The sequence below is a fragment of the Protopterus annectens genome, chromosome 6.part1, assembly GCF_019279795.1.
Source record: "Protopterus annectens isolate FY-2018-M chromosome 6.part1, PAN1.0, whole genome shotgun sequence".
In the NCBI taxonomy this organism is placed as follows: domain Eukaryota; kingdom Metazoa; phylum Chordata; order Ceratodontiformes; family Protopteridae; genus Protopterus; species Protopterus annectens.
Window position 1 is genome coordinate 327,111,789 of NC_056738.1, and position 12,500 is coordinate 327,124,288.

The window sequence follows — 12,500 nt, forward strand, 5'->3', positions numbered from 1 at the left end:
AAAAACTGATTAAATGGTGTCGGCTGCATGTTTTATACCCCTGATGACCTGACGTCATGGAAGAGGCGACAGCAACCGACGCAGGACCCAAGACTTTGTTATTCAGGCCGACTGAGGGCAACCTGCCAGCAGATCACCCAAATGTAATGACTGCAACAGTGAATACACTCGAAAATCTACATTTATGGTAAGTGTACACAGCTGTACTTTCCTAGCCCAATAACATGAAAGCACCACTGAACCTTCAGTTTGAATTTCTTCACCTCCATAAGCAACACGTTTCAAACAACTAGCCACACTGAGCTGTTTACCTGTTCTCACCTTAGAAATGTCTGCTGACATAACATTACACTTTGAGCCAGTGTCTACTTTAAGCTCGGTGGATTTACCATTGATCTGGAGAGTACAAAACACTTCATTCTTTGCCAGCAAATTTACTGCATCATCTTTTTCACCAAATTACTGATACACCATCTACATAGAAAGGAGAGTTGCAGCTCTGTGTGATCAGCTTGCTTTTTCAAGTGACCCTCCTTTATTACTGAGGTTTACTTGATTTGCAAAATTTTTGAAAATTGTTCAATTTTTTACACTTGTGGCATTGTTGATGCTAAGCATTTTTCTCTTTTAGACTCATGATTGGCACCACAATTGCAACAGTTAAAGTTGGATTTGGGTTTTGCTGACTCACCCTTGTACTGCACTAAGCAAGTCCTTTTTCTTAGAACATGTTGGAAAACTGTGGGTTTTATCTGGGGATCCTGCAGGGGTGGCAGGTGCCATGTGCTTTGGCCTGCTTCTGCTTGCCCCATGTTGCATACTGTTTACATTTGCTCTGGAGCCTGCTGAAACCATGCTCTTATCACTTGCAAACATACTTGTGTGCCTCTCTCTAACTTCATGTATTTGATAAATCTCAATAGCTTTGCTCCGCGTTAAATCACTGCAGCACTATTGATACCACACACATGCCTGTCCTTTATCACCTCATTTTTTAAGTCACCAAACTGACAGGTTTTAGCTTTGTTTCTCAGGTCAGTTATATAAGCTGCAAAAGTTTGCCCTGGTTTTTGATCTCTCGTGTAAAATTCCTCTCTAATGCAATATTTTTGTCTGGGGATACACATTTCCCTGAACTTGGGCTTCATACATTCTGTGTCTTCCTTTGATTCAGCCTGTACAACAATATGACAGATGTTAAGTTGTCAAACTCGCCTTCATATTTGCTGGATGGGTTCGGAGCCGATCCTCGGCTCCGACTAGGCACTTGCTAAGCTCGAGAACTCATTTTACCAGCTCGAGGCAACCCTATATCCCATGATGCAAGGCGTGACTACCTCAGATCTCGTTTGCCGCTTCGCGAAGAGGTCTCCTTTTTTTCCAGCTCAGGTAAAGCTTGAAATTTTATAAGATTAGTCAGGTTTTTTTCTCCCTTTTCTTTCTATTTGTCATCTATTGGGTTATATATATATATTTAGCTAATCTCCTACCCTATATTCCTTCTCTTTTACGTCAGGATTAATTTCCTCTCTTCAGGCCTTAAGCCTCCCTCCCAGTTAATTCCTGTCAGGTTAGTGTTTGTGTGTTTTTTGTGGGTTAACTGTGCGACTGTTGTGTGTCTGTGTATTTTTGGACATAATTATGTCTAAAGAAGTGAAGGTCTCAGGCTTCAAGAAGTGTGACTCGTGCTGTCAGAAAATGCCTCTGACAGGCGGTCACACTTCTTGTGTGTATTGCCTGGGGCCTTTACACCTGCAGGACTCCTGTGCTATTTGTCACTCCTTTAGCCAGAGAGTCCTGCAGGAACGAAGAAACAAGCTTATTCTTCGTGGCTTGTTAAAGCCAGAGGGTTCTCCGACCAAGGCTGGGTCGGTTAAGCCCTCTAAGCCATCTAAGGCCCAGGCTATAGTTCTCAAGCCTTCGGCTGTGGCTCTGACTCCTTCGGAGTCGAGATCGGCTCTGGCTGGAGCCGATCTTTCCACTTTGGAGGTTGTAGTGTCGGCTCCGTCTGGCTCAGATGCACAAATACCCCTTACTTTGTCGGCTCTGGCCGGAGCAGACGTGTCTTTATCCAGTATTGGAACCGATAAGTCTTCGGCTCCATCTGGAGCCGAGGGGTCGTCGGCTCCGATGGCTCCATCCAGGAAGAGATCTCTGTCTCCTTCCCTGGAGTCAATTCGTTCGGCTCCGGGATCTCCGCTTTTGTCGGAGCGGAGCCATCGGAGCCGATCTTCAAGGTCTTCCAGGCTGTCGGACCATGATTTAGAGAGGGTGGTAAGCAGACTGTTGAAGTCACAGGCACTAGCCCAAATGCTCCATAGCCCGTCTCAACAGACGTCTGCTATTTCTCATCCCCCTGAACTTCCTCCTCCGACTCTCCTTCAGAGTTCGGAGCCGGAGCTTCTCGGAACGGTGACCGTGGGTGTGCCGGAGCCGATACGTCCCCTTCGGCTCCGGCGTCTTCGGCTCGATCTCCTCCATGAGACCTTCTTTGGAGGGATCCGGTCGTCGGGTCTCCCTTGTCGGCTCCGAGGGGGCGAGTGGCATCGGACCCTTGTCCGACCCTGCTCTCCCTCTTGGAGCTTTGGCATTGGTGAGCTCGGCACCGACATCGGCTTCGGAGCCTTCTCTTTCGATGGGACCGGGGATTCCTGTTTCTTCGGAGCGGGATTCTTCTGGCCTCCCTGGCAGAGGAGCCTTCAAGGTGATGAGGAGTGTCCTAGCCCCTGAGCTAGGTCAACGGTCTATTCCTTTAGCTCCTCCATCTTCGGTGCCTGTTGATGTCTCTTGCTCCCGTACCCAGAGATCCATCGCCCCAGGTTTCCCCATTGGGAAGAACTTCCTCTTCCGAGGTTTCTCCTGTTCCTGCAGGGGAACCCCCGCGTAAGAGGACGTGTAGGAGGAAGCACACAGACTCCCCTGAGTCTACTACATCAGATACCGACTTAGATGAGTCGGAGGGCTCCCCACGGTCCCCCTCTGAGGATGTCTCCTTTTCAGACATCCTGGAACTCCTTAAGCAGAGGAGGAACTGGCCTTCCATTGACCCCTCCGAGGATGAGTCTGTATACCTGGAGGCTTTTGGATCGCGACCCTCCACCTCCTGGGTGTCTCCGCCTTTTGACCCACTCATGCAAGTGGTGGCTCGGAAGGCGTGGGCAGCCCCGGATTCTGTGGAACCAGTTCCCAGGAGGCCCTCCAAATTCATCACAGCCCCTTCAGACAAACAGTTTCTTTCTAAGGGCGTCCCTGTTGATGCTATGGTGGTGGCGGCGGCCACCAAAAAGGAACTTTCTGATCCTTCTGTGCCTGTCCATCCTCCTAACAAGGACTCTAGGACCATGGATAGGTACGGCAAGTGGATGTTTTCTTCAGCGACCTTTACTATGCGTTCGCTGAACTACCTTTGTCACTTTACCAGACTTCAGAGAGACATTCTCAAGGAACTAGGTGAAGTGGTTCAGGATCCTTCGGCGACTGGGGCTCAAGAAAAGATTGCCTCACAGCTAGGAATCCTCAATTCTTTGACTAACTCCTCCATGCGGCTCATTTCTTGTGCAGCCGATGGAGCGAGTAGGGCCGCACGCGCAGGAGTGGCACTTAGGCGTCAAGCCTGGACGCGGCTTTGTAATTTCGCAGACCCTTTTAAGGCATCCTTCACCAATACCCCCTTCGACGGTTCGGCTTTGTTCGGGCCTCAGGTGAAGGATACATTGACCAGGTGTGAACAAGACGGCAAGACCCTTTCTGCCGTAGGAGTCCATTTCTCCACCCCTTCAAGACCCTATCCAAAGGGTCAGAAGGGAGGGAAAATGTGGTTCCGTAAATCTCAAGGAGTCATGCCGGACACATGTGGTCAGTTTACCCCCAGAGGCAGAGGGGGTAATAATAATAGGCGCCACCCTAGGGGCAGAGGGGGTCCACAGAATCAGGGTAGCAGGGAGCCTCTCCCTGATAAACCCTTCCAGCATCCCTGAGGTGTTGCCCGACTGTCCACCCTTGGAGGCAGTCGTGGGAAGATTGTCGCTGTACACAATAGCCTGGCGTTCCCTCTCTCAAGACAAATGGGTACAGTCGATCATATCCAAGGGCTACAATATCCCTTTCGAGAGGTATCCCGTTCCTCATCAGTCCCTTCCAGATGTCTCACCCGGTCTAAGGGAATTGGCAAAGCAGGAGGTATCAAAGCTCCTAGAAAAAAGAGCCGTCCGAATAGTGCCAGCAGACCAAGTAGGATCCGGCATCTACTCAATATTCTTTTTGGTCCCCAAAAGGACGGGAGATTGGAGACCAATTTTAGACCTCAGCAAACTAAACAAGTTTGTCAAGAAGGCAAGGTTCCAGATGGTCACGCATCAGTCCATTCTACCCTTTTTGGGCAAGGACAACTGGATGTGCTCAATAGACCTTCAGGATGCGTACTATCACATAAAGATTCACAGGCGCTCCAGAAGGTTTCTCCGCTTTCGGCTGGGGTCCAGTCATTTTCAATTCAGAGCCCTGCCCTTTGGCCTCACTACAGCCCCCAGAGTGTTTACCAAATGTATGGCAGTGGTTACGGCTCATCTGAGACGTCAAGGATTCCATTTGTTTCTGTATCTAGACGACTGGCTCCTCTCCGCCACCACCAGGCATCAACTTCTCCAGGCCAGAGACTACACTCTGCAAACCTGCAAACAATTGGGGATTTCAATAAACTTCGAAAAATCTTCTCTGTTGCCTTGCCAATCTATTACCTTTATAGGCGCAGAATTAAACACTGTCAGTATGTCAGCCAGACTCACAAAACAAAGAATTCTGGACATCCAGAAGTATGTTCAGATCATATTACTCAGCAAGAAGATCAGAGCCAAATTTGTCCTGAAGGTTCTGGGTCTTATGGCTGCGGCCATTGTACTGCTGCCATTAGCCCGCTTCCACATGCGTCTTCTGCAGTGGATGTTGTTCGCTCAGTGGTCATTCCAGCAGCTCCCCATGAGACACGAGATTTTCGTCACGCAATCGTGCAAGAGTCATCTAACCTGGTGGATGTCTTCTCCTCTGCTCCATCAGGGCCGACTGTTTGTTCCCCCCAGTTCCGGTTGCCACAGTCACTTTGGATGCCTCTCTGATCGGGTGGGGGGGGCATTATCAGGGCAGTATGGTCCATGGGACTTGGCAACCCATAGAATACCATATGCACATAAATGTCCTAGAGATGAGAGCAGTGCTTTTAAAGTTGCAAGCCCTCATCGACTTTCTTCCCTTAGGGACTATTGCATTTCAGACGGACAACATGTCTGTAGTCTGGTATATCAACAAACAGGGCGGGACCAGGTCCTATCCACTGTGTCGAGAAGCTCTCAGACTTTGGCAATGGGCAATCTCCTCTCATCGGTTTCTGATGGCAACGCATATCCCCGGGAGATCCAACCTCTTAGCGGACAGACTGAGCAGAGCTATTCTCATGCCACACGAGTGGTCTCTCAAACAATCGGTAGTGGACGAGATTTTTCAGAAGTGGGGCTTCCCTTCCTGCGACTTTTTTGCTACACCCCAAAACAGCAAATGCCCGGACTTCTTCACCCTCTTTCCTCTACCAGGCCATTCCCCAAGAGACTCTCTGACCCAAGACTGGCCCCGGGGACTTCTGTATGCTTTTCCTCCATTTCCACTGATACCACAAGTGATTCAGAAAGCTACCATATTGAGAGCCAAGTTGATCCTCATTGCCCCTTACTGGCCTCGACAAATTTGGTTTCCGTCCCTGCATCGTCATCTCCTGGCGCAGCCTTGGCATCTGGACCCAGTCCCAGATCTTCTGACCCACCAGTCGGGTCAACCGCACCGGGCCATTCATTCTCTCAACCTCACTGCTTGGTTGCTCCACTTCCTTCCTTAGCCAGGCTTCCTATGATCTCTAACCCCGTTAGAAATATCATAGTAGCTTCTCTAAAGTCCTCCACCAGAAGGATTTATGCTAGTAAGTGGAAACGTTTTTCTTTCTGGGCAAAGTCTAAACACATAGATCCCTTTACTGCTCCAGTGCATTCAGTTTTGGACTTCTTAGCAGAGATTTTTCAATCGGGGTCGTCTTCTTCTACAGTTAGTCCAATTGGCAGCAATCTCTAATTTTCATGTTGGTTTAGCGGATCAAAACATAATGTCCCACAAGCTTTGCAAAGCCTTTCTGAGAGGTATCTTTCTCCTGAAGCCTCCAATCAGAGATCCTCCTCTGCAATGGGATTTGAATTTAATGCTGGCATCCTTGATTCTACCCCCCTTCAAACCGGCTGCTACATGCTCGTTAAAGTTTCTTTCCTGGAAAACAATTTTCTTGGTTGCTGTTACTTCACCTAGAAGGGTTTCTGAACTTCAGGCCCTCTGTGTCCGTTCCCCATACTTGGTTTTTCACAAAGATAGGGTATCTTTAAGAACTAATCCATCTTTTTTGCCCAAAGTTGCTTCCCAGACGAATATTAATCAATCTATTGATTTGCCAGTTTTTTTTCCCTAATTATTCGGACAAAGCTGAACAAAAACTTCATTGCTTGGATGTCCATCGTCAACTCAGATATTATTTGGACAGAACTAAACAATTCAGAAAATCTGATCAGCTATTTCTTTCTTGTGCAGAGAACAGAAAAGGTCTCCCAGTCTCTAAAGTGACCTTATCCAGATGGCTGTCTTCTATCATTTCTTATGTTTATCTTCTTAGAGGTAAGCAACTGTCCTCAAAACCAAAAGCACATTCTACCAGGAGCCTGTTCACATCCACAGCTTTTCAGGATAGGCTACCTATTGACACCATTTGTGCAGCAGCCACTTGGGCCACTCCTCACACCTTTGTCTCTCATTACAAATTGGACTTGGCCTCCAGGGACAGGGCTAGGTTTGGTTCCACAGTTCTCAAGAGTCTGTTCCATTGAGCCACCCAGGATAGAGGTGCTAGGGACGCGGTCCCATCCAGCAAGAATGAAGGCGAGTTTGACAACTTAACATTTAGAAGTTATGTACCTACCATAACGTTCCATGTTAGTTGTCTTCTCTCGCCTTCTTTCTTGCATCCCTCCCTCCTTCCCCCTGGCCTGGACTGATCTTGAAGTTGTACCTTTTTTTTTGGGGGGTGTTTTCACTCTTTCCAAGAGTTCCCAGTAGGAAGACTCATTGTTGTTAGCGGCTATTGGCCTAGTTTCTCCTACATTTAGTATCTTCTTCCTTCGGAAGAAGTGTTTTTGGCAGGGTTTTCTTCTAGCTACCAAACGAGATCTGAGGTAGTCACGCCTTGCATCATTGGATATAGGGTTGCCTCGAGCTGGTAAAATGAGTTCTCGAGCTTAGCAAGTGCCGAGTCGGAGCCGAGGATCGGCTCCGAACCCATCCAGCAAGAAAGAAGGCGAGAGAAGACAACTAACGTGGAACGTTATGGTAGGTACATAACTTCTAATTTTCACATTTTCTCTCATATTACTGCTGGTGCATTCACAAGTGAATGCTCCCTTTCTGTGGTCTTTGACCCAGCTAGGTTTAGCAAAATGAATGCCCTAGTGCATGCATTTTTGTCAAAATAAGTTGCTTGTATAAAAATATTGTACTCTTGCTCAAATATTCTCCAGTTCTTTGCAATATTCTGATCAAACACTAATTGTGATGGTTTTTGAAATCGGTCTGCCGTATTAACATATACCAGTGAAAGCTTTTGCAAGTATGCACAAACACACGCACATATGCCAGAAATTTATGCCAGTATTTGTAGCTATGCCCACTAGCACAACAAGCCTCTGAATAACTGAACTTTGTGAAAGAAGTCTCTTGGGCACTGTAATACTCCTGAAATCACTGTTCTTTAAGAAATCATCTCTCATCAGTGTAAGAAACATTTCAGAGTAACTGCACTTTACGAATAAACAGTACACAACACACTGAAACCTTCCCAAAATGGCTGTACTTTTCTAAATAATTCTTTGCAGTGCAAGAAACATTCTGTAATGCTGGCACTTTGCAAATAGGCACATCCAGCGCAAGAAACTTTTCAGAATGGCTGTATTTTGACTGTACTTTATGAAATAGTTGCACTTTGCACACAAACTCTTTGGAGTAAATGCACAGTGATATGCACACACTATAAGCACTTTTACACACTTTGAGATACTTCGAATAACTCTAGTTATGCCCTGAATCCAGTACAAAATAGTATTTTTGCCAAAACACAGTACTTTGCCAAAAAAAAAAAACATGCAGTCACCTTGCTCACCTCATAGCTCTGAAAAGCAGTCTCTGGAATCCCGGTGCTGACACCATGTCGCTCATCCAGTCAGGATAATGTGCTCTTTTGACTTTATTATATTCGTTTTAGTTGTTTAATCTTTTTCCATGCTCATTATACTTGTGCTTGTTTTACTCTAAACATGCCTGTTTTACTTTAAATATGCTAGTTTTACAATTCCAGGGTAATTCCGAACCCCTTATGTGCTTTTCTGATGATCGTTTTATCAGATTTCTTAATTTTAAACATTTTGTTTAATTAATAAACCTTTTGTGCCTCTTGCTTGTTTAATAATGTGGTCTGTGCCCTTGTAATGCTCTGTTTTATCTTTTTTATAAAATAAATAGTTTTGTACAAGTTTTCATTACCTTTGGTTTGTTTCTGGCCATTTTCCGTGCTCTTTTCTCTGTTTACTGTTATCACCTCATAGCTCTGAAAAGCAGTCTCTGGAATCCCGGTGCTGACACCATGTCGCTCATCCAGTCAGGATAAAATAAAGTCTTTGTGGGTTCTGTTCAAGCAGCTTTAATGTGTACAAACACATCAGGATTGAGGCTTAATAATTTTTTAACTTAGATAAACTTATAAACAAACTAGCTATCACACTCGTACATGCTCACTCTGGCTGCATTCTCAAAATGGCACTGAAGCTAGCACATACTTGCTATTTATATGCACGTGCTGGCCTTGAAATGCTTCTTAAAGGTATAACACACACACACACACACACACACACACACACACACACACACACACACACACACACACACACGCACACGCTCACGCTCTTCTACACCATTCCTTTCTCCCTAAAGTAGTCACATTGTATACTCTAAACCATCTTCTCTATTTACTTGTCTTTCCTTCCTGCTCCAACTGGACGCTATACATTTTTTTTCATTGCATGGATGTTCATAGACAATTAAAGTGTTACCTTTGCTGGACGAAGCAATTTTGACAACATGATCAGTTGTTTAGGGCAGACGCGGTGGTGCAGCGGTTAGTATTGCCACCTCCGAGCAGGCAGTTCTCCATTTCGATTCTCGGCTGGGGTGCCTTCTTTGTAGAGTCTGCATGTCCTCCCTGTAGTTGCATGGGTTTCCTCTGGGTGCTCCAGTTTCTTCCCACATTCCAAAGACATGCATAGGTAAATTGGACACACTGAGCAGGCTGTAGGTGCGAGTGTGTGGCATGGATGAACTACCATGGCAGGTCTAGCCACTCAGCGGTGTGAGCCTTGGCTTGAGATGAATCACTGTTGAAGTGACACCATGACTCCCATGCACAATCTGAGGAAAAAGGGGTTGTGGATGGATGGATCAGTTGTATATGCCCTTTGGCAAACATAAATTGTCAGAAGATTTCAAAAGTATCTGCATCCAGAAGGCTATACAGTTGCATCTTAATACTTATGCCTCCTGTAACAGATGTTTGACATACAAACCCAAAGCTAATTTCACCAGAACTATTTCTACTTTGTCTGCATTCTTATGGAACTCCTCACTCAGCTGGTGACATTTATGGAGCACTTAACCTTGGCATGGCGGTATGCCTTTGCAAACATAAGCTACTAATGGTCCAGGTCTTCCTTTGGTGCCACCATATTATACCATACCAATACCACATGGTATTATGTCATGGCATCACCATGGATCTTTGCTGGGGACGCTGTCCCTTCAAGTAAAGTGGACAGAATGGATGGACTAAGATGCAGTAGTTATGTATTTACCATAATGTTGGGTCCGTAACTACTGACGTCTGTGCACATCACCAACCTTTCCATTGTCCCCCTTTCAAATTGTTTCCAATCTCTTGACAAATCTGACTGATATCCTGAGGCCACCCCCCCCAACACTTTTATTGAATTATAAAGGGAGTGGTAGTGCATTATAAGAGATGAGGATCTTGAAATGCAGGAAGAGTGCTGTTAGCTATGTTGGCATACATAGGTGGACTTGACCCTTCCAGTGATGTGAACAGATATAGATAGTAAAGAATTTAACATTATGGCAAATACGTAACTCTTGAAATGCAGGAAGAGTGCTGTTAGCTATGTTGGCATACATAGGTGGACTTGTCCATTCCAGTGATGTGAACAGATATAGATAGTAAAGAATTTAACATTATGGCAAATACGTAACTCTCATTTATGCAGTTGGTGTGGCATGTAAACTATGCGTAAATGTTTTCTGAGTATAATTTTCAGCACAGATTTTCAGGATACCCTCACAAAGGTAAATGCTTTCTAAACTGTCTGTGTTGGAGTTATCAGTGATGTGTACATTTAGGTTTTGTCATGTGAAATTGCATCACAATGAATTGATTCACTGAAAATTGTACAAGGTGCATTTCAATTTTATGCTTAAACAAAGGATACATCTGCTTCAGCACTTTCTAATGGTTATTGCTTTTGTAGTGGCAGCTTCGTTTTGTGTATTTGATCTAGCACAGCACAGCTCTTCACTGAATCAGTTTTGTTTGTTTTTCAGTCTAAACTGGCATCTATGTCAAATGACTTCAAATCTGTTTTAGAGGTGCGAACAGAGGTAAGTGGGAATGTTCTAAAATGCAGTGGAAACAGTTTTAATTCATATTTAAGTTTCATTGCTTTAATTTTCTTTACCCACAAACGTTTTTTTTATTCATTTAAATCAGAGTAATATCTGAGCATTTGTAAAACTGTTTTTAAAGATGTGGATGAGCACTAGCCACTTTGAAAATACAATACAGATGCTGTTACCGGCTTTCAAGAGTGCACACATTGCTCTTTTCTTGCACAGTTGATTTTTTTAAGCTTTATTTGTTTACGTGGTTTGTTTTTATTGGATTTATTTTATCTAGTTGCACTTGATTCTGTGAATACTGAAAAGATTCATTAGTAATTTCCTAAGAAACATTTCCTTTTGTATTTTTTTTTTCATTTAGCTGTTCCTGTTTGTTTCTTAGGGAACCAGCTATTGTCATTTTTCTTTAATAAAAACAGTTCATATAGTTTCCAGCATCCTTTAGGAGTTGTGCTTTATATTTCCCCCTTAATATGTTTGGTCGGTCTTGAGGCATTTCTTGCATCAGAGTAAATTGAGAGTTGAATCCACAGGCTTTTAGATAGTAAGTTATTAGCCAGGCTTCAGCATCTGTCATGTTTTTTTATTTAGTCTTATTGCCTGTAAAGTGTACAGCGTAGTTGTGCTGTGAAGTAATTTAAACAGGATTTAGGTTTAAAGGAGGATACTTTTCCATCTCCACTAAGATGGTAAGGTAATGGTGATGGTAAGATAAAGGTTTCATCTTACTGTTTTTAAGAATAGGGATCCTGTTGAGTAAACAGCTAGTTTTGCAGATGACAGTTGAGCAAGTTCTAGATATGAGTAAAGTACAAAAATGAATTAGCTGTCTTTCTCACTGAGGAACAAAAGACAGCAGTGGAGTTGCAGCTGTCTGCATTGATTTCAGAAGTCACAGAGAAGGTATAACATTTTTAGATATAAGTGATGGATTGACATGCTGGGTGCTCCTCTGATGTCTGTTCTTTTGTCATTAGCTGTACTGTAGCAGAGATCTGTCCTTTCTAATAAGGATCATTGTAAGCTGAGAATTAGATTCCTGTGAGCATGATTGTCTGAACAATCCTGCTAGTTAAGCAAGAATAGTTTTCTGTTAACAGTACTCCACAGACTTTGCCAAGTAATGGATGGACACATCTGCAGCTGTGCCTTTAGGCGTCTAGAGGGGTTGGTGCGGTCTATTAGCTGGGCGTGTTTTACTGCTGGAGTTCTCCTGGGACTTGTGTAGATTTTCTTCCATTCACTGGTTGTAGTATTCATTACATTTTGGGATTCGCTCCCTTAGGTAGCCCAGTTTCCGGCCAGCATTCAAAGGCCTACTTTTTCTTTGAGGTGTGCCATATGTCGCACACATGCCCCTCGTGTAGCATAGAGCATAAAGGTGAAGTCCGGATGTATCCTCCTCAGAACTTCTTTGCCCACAGTCCAAATGCATCTCTCAGTTGTCTGTCTGAATGTCTGTGTCTTTGCCGCCAGTTTGTACACATTTTTCTTTCATCAGTTTGCCCACTTTTTATTTGCTGGTTCTGAGCCATTGCAGATAGGTACCCCATTGGGATTTTGTTTTTTCTTGACTTTTTATTGCTTCTGGGGGTTCATGGCATCCAGGAAAGGTATATGCCAATGAGGGAGACATATTTCCATAAAGATCGCCTCAACAAGTGTTTCTTTTGCCTAGACGCCTCTCCCAA

At 44.5% G+C, this 12,500-nt stretch overlaps 1 protein-coding gene across 2 annotated transcripts in view; it reads left to right on the plus strand.

Moving 5' to 3' along the window:
• The window catches only part of STX5 (syntaxin 5), a 699,464-nt gene that overhangs the window by 278,799 nt on the left and 408,165 nt on the right, over positions 1-12,500 (plus strand). For both annotated transcript variants that reach the window (XM_044075745.1, XM_044075746.1), the window contains exon 7: positions 10,735-10,791. In XM_044075745.1, the coding sequence (XP_043931680.1) occupies positions 10,735-10,791 (57 nt within the window). The remainder of the gene's footprint in view (positions 1-10,734; positions 10,792-12,500) is intronic.